We start from the raw sequence: 15448 nt of genomic DNA on the forward strand, positions 1-15448 counted from the left end.
GGATGCCGGGAGTTATAGTACTCTCTCTTCCCAAAGTAATTTATCCAAACACTGAGGTCATTCCAGATCCCTCCCCAAATCTCAGGATCCTCAACACCAGGATGTTTAAAACTCATTTTCTCCTTTCCTGTCCAGGTTTATGTTGGCAATGCAAGATACCCAGGGGCATGGTGGGATGAGAAAGATGCCCAGCAGTTTGTGAGTGTTCACGATGGGACATAGAGTCATTCTTCCCCAGCTATGCCAGTGCTTTTGATTCCTGATTCCTCCAGCACCTGGCTGGGTGATTTCATTCCCCTGCATTGGAAAGCCTTTTTTGCAAAAGCCTGTTTTTCTTGGCTGCCCAGCCTGGGTTCGCAATGCAGCCACTGCCTGCCCAAGCAATTTTCCAGCCTGGCGTGGCTTTCACAGCAAAGGTATGTGTCTCCACCTCGTCCTCCCATCATGGCCAAACTTTGGCTCTGGGATTCGAGGCCGGCCCAGATATCAACAGCAATGAAAATGTGCAAAGCAGAGCCTTCTCCGACCGCGGCTGCCTGCAGGGACTCCAGTGGCAAAGGCAGCGTGACCTCAGAGTTTCCACATTTAGCTCACCAATGTGCAAGTCCATGTGCAAAGCAAAGGGAGAAAGAAATCGGGGGCAGAAAAAATCCTGGTTTCTTTCTGCAAACAGGTAAAGCCCTTTCTGTCTCCAGAGGCTTTTGGGGATGGACTGTCCAAGTCCCGTCCCACTAAAATCAATGTACCAGACTTTTTATTTCTTAGGACCACATCACACTAAGAGGAATCCCACTAAGAAATGGGAAGTTTATCACACAACGTTTCCATGAACTTGAAATAACACGAAAACAAAACGAATGTCAAGGAGACAAAAGCAACACCTTTTTCACTTTTGGGAAGTTCCAAAAGTAAAAAGGTGTCACTTTCCCCCCCTTTATGTTCACCTTGTTTTCATGTATAGTATAATTCATGCTTGCTGCTTAGTTCTGACAATAAACATCTTTGGGCTGGATCTATAGTCATTGAATAAATGTTTACTCAGTTTTAACTACTGAACAACAGAAATGTACTCTGTACATGCTCAGATGCAGATGTCCCTTCAGACACTCCCTAACACAGGGGCAGGATGCTGGCTTTCAAGAACATCATCCTGTCTTCCAACACAAGAATTTACTCCATGTTTGCTCCACATTTCGTGCCAGACTGATCCACAGTACTCCCCCGGAAGAGAGCAAATGCCAGGCTGAGCATGGCAAAATGCAAAAGGGTTTGGTGTCCACCAGTTCGACGCTTTCACACCATACAGTTGAACTATACACACATGCCTCTGGCTTGGAGAAGGAAGGGATGTTCCCTGGCTTCATGCGGAACCAAGTGCACAGCAAGGCGGGTGACAGTTTCTCCTCCTCTGCAGCATCATCTCCCACCCGCCTTGCGCACAATATCACCTCTGTTTAAGGCTCTGGTGTTTTGTTGGGGAGTTTCCACAGCAACTCAGGACTGGCCAAAGTTGCTCATCTACTTGGGCAATTGCGGGGGAAACCTCCTTCAGAGGCTGGCGGTGAGTCACCCAGACCAAGGTGCCAGGAAAGTGTCTCTCTCTTCCCGGACCCAACCCTTCTGGAGCTACTTCTGGAGGGGAAAAGGAGGAGGAAAAGGGAAAGCAGAGGAACTTGCCAAGCAGGGGAGAGGGAGAAAGAGGCTATCCACACCTTCGGCAAGGAAAGTGAAAAAGGCAGGGGTTGGCAGAGTGTTGTTGTGTGCCACTAAGCCATTTTTGATTTAAGGCGACCCTAATCATAGGGATTTCTTGGCAGGTTTCTTTGGAGGGGATTTGACATTGCCATCCTCTGAGGCTGAGAGAGTGCGACTTGCCCAGGGTCACCCAGTGATTTTATTGTTTCATGAATTATAGGTTGTTAGTTGGAGTGAGGGATAACAGGTTCTGTATTGCTGTATTTTACGGTATTTTACTTCTCTCTGTTGCATTTTACTGTTTTATTGGTATATTTTGCTGTACTGCAAGCTGCCTCGACCCAGCTGGAGTGGTGGGATACAAATAAAATTTCTCTTCTCTTCTATTCTCTCTCTCTCATGTGCGTCTGTATGGGTATATGCATGCAGACGTATGTATGAGTGAGCATGTTTCTATGTATGCATGGGTATATGTTTGTATATGTGTATGTCTGCACACACTCATGCATGCGCGCGCACACACACACACACACACACATATATATCTGGCTCCAAAATGTCCCCCAAAACCCTCTAAGGGGAATATATGGCATTTCCACCATGTTTGGAGCCCCCCTCAATAACTTCTGCTCACATCCTATTGTTAATAAAATAGGGGGAGCCATCCAGACTTTCCCCCAAAAACTGGGACTCAAGGCAGCTTGCAAAAATTAAAACAAATACCATTGCAAACACACATAGATGCAAAAGGAAAAACATACATAAAGGTATTGATCAAAGGCAATGAAACCAGCTATTAATTAAGGCAGTTTAAAAACAAAGACACACCAAGAAGGTCCTGTCCTGTGTCGCTATCAGATATATTTGTGAAGGTGATTTGACTGAGCACCACTCCTCTATTCAGTTTCACTCTACTAAGTGAGGTTCAAACATGACTAAGGCCAAAGCTCCAGAACCCATCTGAACATCTGGATCTGTATGAGGACCATGAGGCTAAAAGGGGGTGAGAATTGCACACCTAAACAGCTGGGGAACAAATGTGAGGATTTTTCAGATTTGCACGTTGGAAGAAGCTGCTTTAGCACATGGAAGACACTCGAAGCAAGATGGAGCAACATTGGACTTGATTCAAGCAATATGTAAACCAACTCTCACTTGTTCTTGTAGTTGCTGGGACATGGACTGTCTGCTACTCCTGGTTGCCAGTTTATCCGTTGGCGTCAGGCGGCTGCAAACACCGAGGCAGATGGCAGAGACCAGTAGGATCCCAACGTCGGGGGCCACCAGGCGCACTGAGTTGGGGATGTCGTTCAGGTCCAGCCTGGAAATCAAAGGGTAAGGAGATGGTAAGAGAGTGCAGAAGCCCCCTCCCAATGTACATGGTGCCAAAGCTAGACTCCTTTTGCAGATGAAAGTGAAAACTGCTTTCCAAACTCCCCAGCCAGGGATGGGGCTGGATCTTGCCCACATCTGCATGATACCATTGTTTGGCATGATCCCAACTTTCTGGACTTGCCCCTGCCGTCAATTTAAAGGGATGAAATGCCTTATGCTGCTGCTACACTGCAGAAATAATACAGTTTGACACCACTGTCCATGGCTACATCCTATGGAATCCTAAGATTTATAGTTTTACAAGGTCTTTACCCTTCGCTGCCCATGAGTGTTGGTGCCTTGCTGTTGTTGCTGTGTGCCTTCAAATCATTTTTGAGTTGTGGCGAACCCATCATGAGGTTTTCTTGGCAAGGTTTGCTCACAGGAGGTTTGCCCTTGCCTTCCTGTGAGGCTGAGAGTGTGTGACTTATCTGAAGTCATCACCAAACCACAAATCCCAGGATGCCATAGGATGGAGCCATGGCAGTTAAAGTGGTGTCAAATTGTATTAATTCCACAGTGCAGATGCAGCCTAAATTATGGACAGTAAGAACCTGAAGCAAAAACTGGCTGGCATTTTGGCCAGCTCACCACTGGGATTACGAGGTCTTCCCTGGGGTTGATGGGTTGAAAGAGGTTCACCATCTTTGCTTAAAAGGGCTACAGCATCAAACACGTCCCAGCATTTTCAGCTGCCTAGAAACCCAGTTTCAGGCTCTGAATTTCCCCCCTCCACCCCTTTGCATCCCAATCAGCCCTTCCTTACCTTGTGACCCCGATGTGCTGGGCGAGGGTTTCCCATGTGCTGCCTAGAAGTGGGAAGAAACCAAAGTTAGTGGCTCATGATTCCTGTCTTATTTCTCAAAATTTTCTCTTTATTGTTACATCTGGAAAAACTTATAGGTGCTGTATAGGTTTTCTGCCTAAGAAAGGGGCAGCTAGTGTCACCCAGGACAGGAGCAGCTTGGATTTCAAGATAAGTTACTTTTCTGTTGCTAATGGAGTGGAAGTTTGACTACCACTATTCTTTACCCTCAGTCCTTGCATGGCCAAGAAGGGGTGTATCAACTTTGAAAGCTTGCATGATGTATTTTGTGCATTTCAGTGGGCCAATAAATGTATTGCTCTTTTATGGATTTAGGATCTAACAATAAATGATGGTGGTAAAGATTATGAAGATGCAAACCCAGGCTAGCCAGTCAGCCAAGAAGCAGGTTTCCCTCTCTCCTCTGGTTTAAAGTTCTGGAAGGCAGTGAATGCAACCTGGGCTCTTCCCTGTTTCTATTTGTAGGGGAAGCCAGTTAAGCTGTTCTCCTTATCAGGTCTGGGGAATCCAAGGTGGAAGCAAGCCAAAAAAATGGGGCCAGCACCAGCAGAAGAAGCGCAGGGCGATGACAGCTCAGACGCAGCTGTTATGGGGGGCAGATGGGTCAAGTGGTGTTGATGTCCGCCAGAGCCAAGCCTTGCCTCTCTCAAGAGCATCCATCTCACCAGCCTCTGAAGCACATTGGGACAGAGCTTCCGATGGACAGTGCAAATGTATCAGGAACTCTGGCATTTGCTGCTGCATAAGTGGAGTAACCCTTATCCAAAAATCCAAAATATCCCCTTGTCTTCCCCTGAGGCTGAGAGAGTGCGAGTTTCATAGTTGAGAAGGAATCAAACCCTGGTCTCCAGAGTCATAGTTCAACATTCAAACCACTATGCCACACCAGACATATTTCAGCAATAAGGCAAAAAGGCTAGAGTCAAAAATGCCGGGCATGTGTTAGCTTAAAGTTCAGTAACCCAGCCCGAAATGCAAGCAATACCTCTTAGAATAAGGGACTAAAACACAACAAAATGGGCAACTACAAAGCCCATTATTTGTCTTATTTTTCCCTAGGGCTGGAGGCTCCCCATCTCTGCTTTCTCTAGTGCCTGGGCTCTGAATATCTAAAGGCTCTCCAGCTTCTCACTTGCCCCATAGTTAAGACTGGCTCCAAATGTTCCCAACCTTTGGAGACACATAGCTATGGGGTTTGTATGTAAAAGCGTAAACCAATGTGGTGTAGTGGTTTGAGTGCTGGACTTTGACTCTGGAGAACAGGGTTCAAATCCTGGCTCAGCCTTGGAAGCCCATTAAAACCTTGGGCAAGTGATGCTCTTTCAGTCTCAGAGGATGGCAAGGGCAAAGCCTCTCTGAAGCAACTTGCCAAGAAAGCCTCATGATGCTTCGCCTTTGGGTCGCCGTAAGTTGGAAACGATTAAAAGGCACACAACAATAACAACAACAAAGCTCTGGGTTTTGTATGTGAAAGTATAACGCAAATAATGTCCATGCCCCTTTTGCACAACATTTCAATGGTGCTATCTGACTCTATATTAAAGAAAAAGGGGAAAAAGGCAAGCTCATAGAATCCATTTCAAAACTTTTTTTGTTGGGACAAAGGGCATTCCAGTTTCTGTCCAGGTGACAAATGAGTCCATCTGACAAGTGAGGTTGTTCCATCTGGAGAAGACGAGAGAGGCTGAATTTCCATACAGGGAATATATATATCTCCCATGCCTCTGATTCCATTGCTCCGAAAGCAAGACAGATGTTTGCCAGACACCCCAGCCTCCTTCTTCCCTCCCGATGCAGTTGGCAAAGAGAGACGACAAGGAAAACAAGCCCACTGCGAGATTGCAAGACCTCACATTTCGGCTGCTCCTCGTCGGGTCAAGCCCCCGGCTTTCCGAATTTCTGTTTTACAACCGCTTGTAAATAGTTCTCTAAACCAAAATGTCACCACCGATCAAAGTATCTGCAGAAAGGCAGCAGGGGGGCAAGAACAGCCTTGCAGGCGGGAAGAAGAACATTATTGTTCCAATGCAAAACGCACATGGGTTCAGAGTGTGTTGCTGAAAGGAGAACATTTGATCCCTCTTATCTTTCATGTATGAGAACATAAAGCTGCAAGAAGGTCTTGACGGATCACAGGAAAGCCTACTCAGTCCAAAACAAGCCCAAATCCTGTTGAGATCTGATACAGGTTTATCCGATGCAGAAGGTCTGTATTCAGTTCGTGCAGCACTCTTGTACTTGAGCATGTAGATGCACATTGCACATGCACATCGCTTGCACTTTTGGGTTGTGCAGCACTGAAATTCACTATCAATATGGCATTTTGCAATCATATGGGGCATCACAGAGTTTTCTTGGCAAGATTGGTTCAGAAGAGGTTTGCCTTTGCCTTGCTCTGAGGCTGAGAGAATATGTGACTTGCCGAAGAATACCCAATGGGTTTATATGGCTGAGCTGGGAATCGAACCCTGATCTCCAGGGTATAGACACCATGCTGGCTCTCTTTAGTAAATATATAAATAAGTTATATTATTATAATGTTAATTAGAATGGAACAAAACCATAAGAGCATTGCAACCAAAAATAGAGCACCAAATAGTGCTAATGAAGAAAAGAGAAATAGGAATAGAAAAAGAGAGAAAGGCAAGTGAAAGGAAACAAAAATCAGAATACACGCTGTAGCAACAACACAGAGAGAGTAACACAGAAAAAGAAGTGGAAGAAACTGAGCCAGTAAAATACAAGGAAGATAATAACCAAGGAAGCAGTTTGATCACAGGAAATTAACTTAATCCAACCAAGGGTTGTTAAGAATAAGATAATCAAGACTTTAACTTGTTTATAGAAGTAATCTGAATTATGAGGGATGACATGCGAAGACTTGCGATGGACTAGGTTAATAGAATGTATACGTATAAATGTGTATCATAATTTTATTGGGAAACTGGGGCTGTACAGACAGGTGGCTAAACGCCGTCCGTTTTTGCCCTGGATGGAGGCCATGGCCTCCAAAGGGAGCAAAAAGAACCCACTTCCCGGTGGGTTCTTTTTGCATCCCAGAAGGGCACCACAGGCACACTCACACGTCATGATGACACCCCTTCCACCCAGCGCCGTTTGGGCACTGCGCTCGAGTGACGTTATCATGGCACGTGCTGTCTGGATGGACCTAAAACTATGTCAAGTTGGGTTTTTGTTTCTGTATACTTGTTTTCTAATACAGTGCACCCTTCTCTTACGTGGGGGATCTGTTCCAGACCCCCCCCCCACAGTGTAAGGGAAATACCGCGTATGGTGGAGCCCCATTAAAAACAATGGGGCTCATGCCCATGGCACAACGTGGCATGGGCGCCACAGGCACAGCCGCCATTACTTCTTCTGGCACATACGCTGAAAGCCACGTGTGATGCGGGCACACTGTATTTTGGGCAATCTGTGCAGCTGCTGGAGGATCCCAGAGTCAGAAAATGAGCTTTCCAACCAACCAGAGTCTACAAGACAGAACAAAATACTTACAGTTGTGTCCAAGCAGCTGGTCGAAGCTGGGCACAGTGTAGAGACATACCTGGAAGACCAGGTGGGCAAGGAGGAAAAGGATGCTGGTGGCCAGGAGAGCGCGAAGGAAGCGCCCCGGGTGACCTGCAAGCCAAAGCACAAAGGCATCACTGCTTAGCATTCTCCTCGCATTTTCAATACATTCAGAAACATTTAACTTCTGAAATTAAGATGGGGAGATTCGACAACAAATCACTGAAGAAACTAAGCAGGCTGGAAATACAATAAAGAAAGAAAGTGAGAAAACAGTCAAGACAATATGTATGAATGAAACGAGAACAAACTTGGCAATTCCACCAATGAACAACAATACAACCAAACAACTGTAGAAGCTGCGTTTCAAAGGCCAAAATAAAAGTTAGATGTGCTGGTATTGTTAAGCCCCTTGTATCTTTGGCCATGGCCACCACTGTAATGCAACCTTCAAGAACGCATCTGGAATTGAACTCGGCTCCCAGGCTAGAAGAGGCTGTCCAACCTAGACCATTTACTTCAAAGCAACCGCAACACATTTGTTCCTTTCCTCATGTGTCTTTCATGCAGTATATCTGGCTCTATGTTTGCAGAAGCTGTTTGTGTTGGAAAAGATTGCAACCGCCCTAATCTCACAAACCAGGCAACCATAAAAACATACTAATGGGCTACTCCTGGAGTGTGAAGCCTCACACAGCACAAGGCAGTTAACTCGACAACTATGGCTCTTTGTGTTGCGCATAGCAAGCAAATCATGCAAACAAAAGTATGGATGCAAAAGTATGGATGCAAAAACAACGTGCATTCCTCCATCTCTTGTTGGATTACAACTCCCGTCATCCTTGACCACAAATAGTGCTGCATGTGGCTGATGGGAGATGGAGTCCAGCAACATCCTGAGGGCCAAATCCAGAGATCCCTCTGATCATACTGTGGGTTAGGAAGAAGCAAGTACAATACAGAGCAAACCGTCCCTAAGCTTCCACATCATTTCTAACTTATGGGAACCCTATCATAAACCTATCACAGGGTTTTCTTGGCCTTTGGTTGCATAGGAAAATGGAAAAGAAAAGACAAGGAGGAGGAATGCCTCTTAACCAGAGAGTTAAACTGTGGAATTCCCCGTCACATGATGGAGTGATCAAGAGACTGGTACCATATATACCACACACACACACACACGCACACACACACACATGTATGTATATATATATATATGTAGGTTATATACACTGTAGTTGCATTGTGCCTTCAAGTCAACTCTGACAGAGGATGCATCTACACTGCAGAATTAATGTAGTTTGACACCGCTTTAATGGCCGTGGCTCCATGCTGCGGAGTTCTTTGATTTGCACTTTTGTGAGATATTTAGCTTTCTCTGTCAGAGGGCTCTGGTGCCACAACAAACTGCAAATCCCAGGATCCCATAGCATGGAGCCATGGCAGTTAAAGCAATGTTAAACTGTAGACTTTTGTGGGGTTTTCGGGCTCTGTGGCCATGTTCTAGAAGAGTTTATTCCTGACATTTTGCCAGCATCTGTGGCTGGCATCTTCAGAGAATGCTGGCCTGGAAAAAAAGTAGATGCCAGCCACTGATGCTGGCAAAATGTCAGGAATGAACTCTTCTAGAACATGGCCACCCTGAAAAACCCACAAAAATCTATGGATGCCGGCCATGAAAGCCTTCAACTACACATTATCATGGGGTTTTCTTGGCAAGATTTGTTCAGGGGACTTTGCCTTGTGAGGCTGAGAGTGTGTGACTTGCCTAAAGTCATCCAATGGGTCCCATGGTTGAACTGGAAATCGAACTCTGGTCTCCAGAGCCATAGTCCAATCTTAAACCACTATGCCATGCTGGCTCTGTGCATTAATGCCGCACAGGATCAAACCCGGCTGAGGCATCGCAAGGCATACACATGCACACAAATATCTTTGCTTTGCAAGGATGTAGCTCTGCCGGCTGCAAGCCTTGCTCTCCATTCCTGGCGGCTCACCTTTGTGGCAGCCCACGGATGGAAAATTCCACCCGGATGCGTCCCAAGAAAAGCGGCCCAGGAGGGGAGTCAGATCTTCCACCAGATGCTGTTCCAAAACCCCTTGCCCTCCTTGGGCATGCCTCATAAATCTCAGAGTGCTGCCTCCAGGAGAGACAAGAGGAATGTGCGAAAGGGAGGGAAGAGGAGAAAGAGAGCTCACATTTTCCTCTCCGGATTTTTAGGAGGGTGGAAAGAGAGAAAGGAGCAAAGAAGAGAGAAAGATGAGACTTTTCCAACAGCAGCCGTCCAGCATCCCTAGAGAGGACCACCGATGGCAGCCAGGAAGGAGAGGAAAGGTTACAGAGAGCAACCATCCTTCCCAAAATCTTGTTTTCCCTCCTTTTTTGCCTTTCAGGTCTCTGTCGGGAAGAAAGCTCAGATGGCACACAAGGCCATGAAATATTTAAAAAGGCAGCGCCATTAACAATGGCTCCTGTTATGGATTTGTCAGAGAGATCAGAGACAAAATTGGGGGGTCAGCAGAGATTTGGGGCAGGAGGAAAAAGTGGATTTTTTCCCAAAGAGCTACAAATAATGGTGAATGGACACTTAGGGTCTAAATGCCCTCAAGGTACCAGATCCCTTGGAAGCTAAGCAAGGTCAGCCTTGGCGAGTATAAGCTGAGCCTCCCTGATCCAAAATGCTTGAGACCAGAAGTATTTTAGATCGTTCCCCTCCCCCCCCCCCCCCCCGGTTTTATGAACATATACATATTGAGATTATCTTGGAGATGAGACTGAAGTCTAAGCACAAAATTCATTTCTGTTTCGTATACACAGGATACATATCGCCTGGAGGTAATTTTGTACACAATAATTTTAATAATTTTGTGCATGGAACAAAGTTTGTGTACCTTAAAATATAGGAAAGTCAGAAAGCAACCCATATGGACAATTTTGGAGTGTTTCACATTTCAGAATACTTAGCCTGTACTTGGATGAGAGACAGCCAATGAATACCAGGAGCTGTAGGCTATATTTCAGAGGAAGGAACTAGCAAAACCAGCTCTGAGGATTCCTTGCTTAAGAAAACCACTGTGAAATTCATGGGGTTGCCATACATCGACCGGCAACTTGAAGGTACATATACACAGAGAGCATAAATTTCCATAAGCAGACTTAGGCATTAATTGCACTGTATAACCCTTGAGCAATTGGACCGGACACCAAATGTCCAACAGAACGCACAACCAAATGCACATGTACATCCATGCACAATTCACAGGCATGTGCAAATGTGCATACACGTCCATGCAGAACCACATGTGCAACTCCACTTCCACAACCCTGAACCGAACACATCCATTCCGTTTCCAAGAAAAATATCCAACCATTTCCATAAGGGAATGTGTACATGACACCCACGAGATCCTGTCCAGTGTCTCGCCTTCTCATGCTATGATATTATATGCTATATATATATATATATTACTCTACATGTGAGTGTGTCTCATACAATCAGACCCAGCACTTGAAAAACATGAAATGGTGTTTTTTGCGCTTAACTTCCCAAGCTCAGATTGAGCTATTGGACTATCTGTGTCCATTGCTGGACTGGGGGGATTTGTGGAACTTGAATACACACACACACACACACACACACACACACACACAAAAGCCCAGATCCAACCATCTCACCCTCATCTGCTCAAAACGACCACCTGGGTGAGCCTGGGACCCTTCCCTGCTTTTCTCTCACTCTGTGTGCAATGTCCTTTTTTTGTGGGTTTTTGGGGCTATGTGGCCATGTTCTAGAAGAGTTTATTCCTGACATTTTGCCAGCACCTGTGGCTGGCATCTTTAGGGAAATTTAGAGACTTCTCAGAAAATGCCAAAGCTACAGTTGCAGGTGAAACATCAGGAATAAACTCTTCTAGAACATGGCCACACAGCCCAAAAAAACCCACAAAAAACTATGGATGCCAGCCATGAAAGTCTTCAACTTCCCAATGTCCTTTTTAGTTGAACAATTTCAGGGCAAGGAGATGAGAGAAAGAGCAAAGATTTAAGCAACCACCCACAAGCGTTTTAGCATCATGCCCGCCTTCCCCTGCCCTTTGCCAACTCATTTTTGAACTCTCTTGGTTAAGCGTTCTCTGTTGGCTGGAGCCCATTCATTCACAGCAAGGCAGCTATGAATAGGAGGAAGAGATAGCTGGGGGAGAGATGCCTCGGTTTTAATTTAAACCTCCATTTCCCACTAGGGAACAGCAGCAAGACAAGCAAACCACGAACACAGCCAAACTGGGGGAGAGGGGAGACCACAAGAGGAAGGAGCTGAGGACATGGTGCCTTCTTTAGCACCGTTCGTGCCCCACACCTCTGGCTAAATATACCTGCAAGGGGCAAAGGGTGGGAGCCCAAAGTATGGGGTGGACGGAAGAGAGACTATAAGGAGACTCAAGGTTCAATGTGGTCAGAGAAGAGGCAGACACAAGGACGTGATGTGGACCACAAGGGAAGTGTGCAAAACCTACTTTCTGTCTGGGGTTCAACAGGTATGACTCTGTGGGTGCCTTTGGGTCTTTCTCTGGGACAGATTCCCTTTGCACTGTGCAATCTTTGGGTTGTCAGGCAGCTGTGGATACTTCTGTGGAGGGGATGTGCACACCTGAAGGCCCCTAACCATGATCCCTTTTGCATGTTGTTTGCCTTCAAATTGTTTCTGACTTATGGCAATCCAAAAGCAAACCTATCACAGGGTTTTCCTGGCAGGTTTCTTCAGAGGGAGTTTGCCTTTGCCATCCCCTGAGGCTGAGGGAGTGTGACTTGCCCAAGATCACCCATCCCTCTTAACACCATGTAAATACCCACATGCAGAAATGTACTACATAAATGCTATGTGACCCTCATGCAGAACAGCGGCATTGAACAACAAATGTCCATGCTTGCAAGCCATTGCACAATGCCAAATACATCATGCACAATGGCAGTGCAAAGTACAGGATGCACAACCACAATGCAAAGCATAGGCTATGCAACCACAGCACACATTGCACGATGTGTAACTTGCAAAGAGAAGGTACGGATGAGCATGACATCTGCGCAACTCTGCTTCTACCACTATCAGTGGAGTCTGTCCATTGCCGAATGCTGACCTTTTGGCCCTGCATGCATAGCCTGACTTATGCATGCACATGCCCACCTGCATAGAACAAGGGGGCAAAGTCATTCAAGCAATGCCTCAAGCTTAAAGCAGGGGTGTGCAACCCCACAGGGAGCAAGGCTTCACCTTCACGTCTCGTGGGCCACATTCCCACAATCTGGGCAGACTTATGGTTGAAATAAAGGCTGTTGTTGCTTTGCAAATGGATGTTCTTTAAACAGCTCTGCAGTCTTTCAACTGTTGTCAGCAATGGACTGAGCAGAGGTGAACTTAATCCAGACAAGCCACAGAAATTCTTTACAGTCGTCTCTTCCGATCTGTTGGGGATCTGTTCTGGACCCACCCACCCCCACGAATCTGCAAATACACCAATATTGGGGTCCCATGTATTTCAATGGCCACACACTCCAGCATGCACACCATTTTGTTCCCTCCCTGCTCACCATCCGCAAAGAGCAATGTCACGGATCCCAAGGCCGTGAAAAGGGAGGGCTGACTGTACTTTGAAATATTCATTCTCAATAGTCTTCAGGTTACTGCTCCTTGTCTTGCTTATCCATTTTGTATGATGACCTGGATGCAAATCCATTTGCAGCTCTCACTTCGGACCCTTTCACGGGACACATTTATAGTGCTATGATTTCACTTGAATTGTCGTGACTGCATCCTATGCAACCCTGGGATTTGTAGTTTAGGGATGGAATAGTTGTCATTCTCAGCCGGAGAGCTCTATTGCCTCGCCAGAGGATGTAACCCTGGCAGTTAAAGTGAAATCACAGTACTATGACTCTGGGCAGTGAGAGGGTTCCTGGACTCAGGTTTATTCTCCATTCAGGACTAGGAAAGTGTGCAGCCCAGCAGATGCTTCAACTCCCAGCAGCCCCAGCCAGCAGAGCCCATGGTGAGCAATGCTGAGAGTTGCAGATGCCAACATCTGGAGGGCCACACAATTGCGTCACAACCGCCTGAGTGGGCCCAACTCCTAGCAAAAGCAATCCTTTCAGCAAGAGCAGAGCAGCCCTGTCCTTCCAAAACAGGAAGGGTTTATGACATATCTCCTATCAGAAACCAAGTGGCAGGTAGCCAAAGGCCAGCTGGGAAGCGACTGAATGCAGAGCAAAGAAAAATACCTCCACCAGAGACCCTGGGGACAGGCTTGCCAGGAAGGAAACCAACTCCTAGCTCTAATGGGTGGGGAAACGGAGGAAGAAGGGGGAATTTGGGAAACAGAGCTCACTGGGGATCCTGCCATTCTGCTCCAAAATCAGCAGCAAACGGAAAAGGAGCAAGATGTTGGAGCAAGCCAGGAACAGCATGCAGTTTTATAGCTCTCCCCCTGCATTGCATTGTCCCTACTTTGTAGAATTTTATAGAGTCACAGAATTGGAAGGGACTCCCAAAGGCCACCATTGCAATGCAGGGATCCATTCCTAAAGAGGTGGCCCTCCAACCTTTGTTTGAATACGTCCAACTAGAGGGGAATATTCTTTTAATTCACAGCATACCCATACACTCCAAACCATGATACTGGCTCAAAGTCAAGGACAAGAAAGTAAAGATACCAGGTCTCTCTGTGGGGTTCATAGAATCTCAGAGTTGGAAGAGGCTCCAATGGTCATCCAGTCTAACCCCATTTTGTGAAGTCGAAGGCTTTCATGGCCGGCATCCATCGTTTTTTGTGGGTTTTTCAGGCTATGTGGCCATGTTCTAGAAAAGTTTATTCCTGACGTTTTGCCGGCATCTGTGGCTGGCATCTTCAGAGATGCTGGTGAAATGTCAGGAATAAACTCTTCTAGAACATGGCCACATAGCCCAAAAAACCCACAAAAAACTATAACTCCATTTGGCCATGCACAAAGACACAATCCAAGCACTCCCAACTAATGGCCATCCAAACTCTGTTTGAAACCCCCCAAGAAGGAGACTCCATCGTTCTCCAAGGCAGCCTCTTCCATTGTCGAAAAGCTCTTACTATCAGAAAGTTCATCCATTGTTCCGGGTCCTGTTCTCTGGAGCAGCAGAAAACAAGCTTGCTCCATCCTCAACATGTTACCCCTTCAAATACTTAAACAGGGCTATCATATCACCTCTTAACCTTTGCTTATTCGTCTGGGAATAATGAAGAATCTGCAATCTCTTTTCCTGTAGTTTGAACCCATTGTCCCATTGTGTCCTATTCTCTGGAGCAGCAGAAAACAAGCTTGCTCCCTCCTCAATATGACATCCCTTCCAATACTTAAACAATATTTATCATGTCTCCCATTAACTTTCTCTTTTCCAGGCTAAACATCCCCAGATCCCTTGGGATGTCTGCTCCTTACACTTTCTACTTGCTTTCCTTCAAGACTTTCTATCTCCAAATACAAAATCAAAGTGGAATATGGGCTTACAATAACATTGCTTTCCAAACTGTGGAAACATGGAAAAAGAAAAAAAAGCAAACCAACATGAAAATGCACACACTACAGAAGAGCCCAGATTATTATTTTCTTTGCACAAAGCTGACAATTGTGGACTCTCTGTTCTTACACAGCTAAATCAAGCGATGAAAATACAGACGGCTTACCTTTTATAGTACATTCAGTGGGGCTCAGGAACCACGGCAAGAGAAGGAGGTAGAGAAGGTATACTAAGGAGAGTCCGTTGAACCGGAAGAGGCATGCTAAAGAGAGAAAAGAAGAGCGAGGATCAGCATGGGAATCAAAACAATCCTTGACAATTTGACATTAATGCAAAATTCTGCAGAATCAATGCAGTTTGCTTTAACTGCCATCCTACAGAATACTGGGATTTGTAGTTTGATTTGGCACCAGCATATTTTGGCATAGAAAGGCAAAGACCTTGCAAAACTCCAAATCCCAGGATTCCATAGGATGGAGCT

General features: G+C 45.9%; 1 protein-coding gene across 5 annotated transcripts in view; it reads right to left on the minus strand.

The window, feature by feature from the left end:
• LOC149305809 (piezo-type mechanosensitive ion channel component 1-like) overlaps nucleotides 1-15448 on the minus strand; it is a 95298-nt gene that overhangs the window by 46209 nt on the left and 33641 nt on the right. For all 5 annotated transcript variants that reach the window (XR_016282450.1, XM_089539722.1, XM_089539721.1 and 2 more), the window contains exons 2-5: nucleotides 15134-15229; nucleotides 7412-7534; nucleotides 3836-3878; nucleotides 2851-3016 (exon numbers count right to left, since the gene is read on the minus strand). Coding sequence is in view for 4 of the 5 variants with exons in the window: in XM_089539722.1 (XP_089395848.1) it covers nucleotides 2851-3016; nucleotides 3836-3878; nucleotides 7412-7534; nucleotides 15134-15229 (428 nt within the window). In the remaining variant the exon portion in view is untranslated. The remainder of the gene's footprint in view (nucleotides 1-2850; nucleotides 3017-3835; nucleotides 3879-7411; nucleotides 7535-15133; nucleotides 15230-15448) is intronic.

This window comes from Sceloporus occidentalis, unplaced genomic scaffold (genome assembly GCF_023333645.1).
Source record: "Sceloporus occidentalis isolate IW3139 unplaced genomic scaffold, rSceOcc1.0.p SCAF_10, whole genome shotgun sequence".
NCBI classification, from domain to species: Eukaryota; Metazoa; Chordata; class Lepidosauria; order Squamata; family Phrynosomatidae; genus Sceloporus; species Sceloporus occidentalis.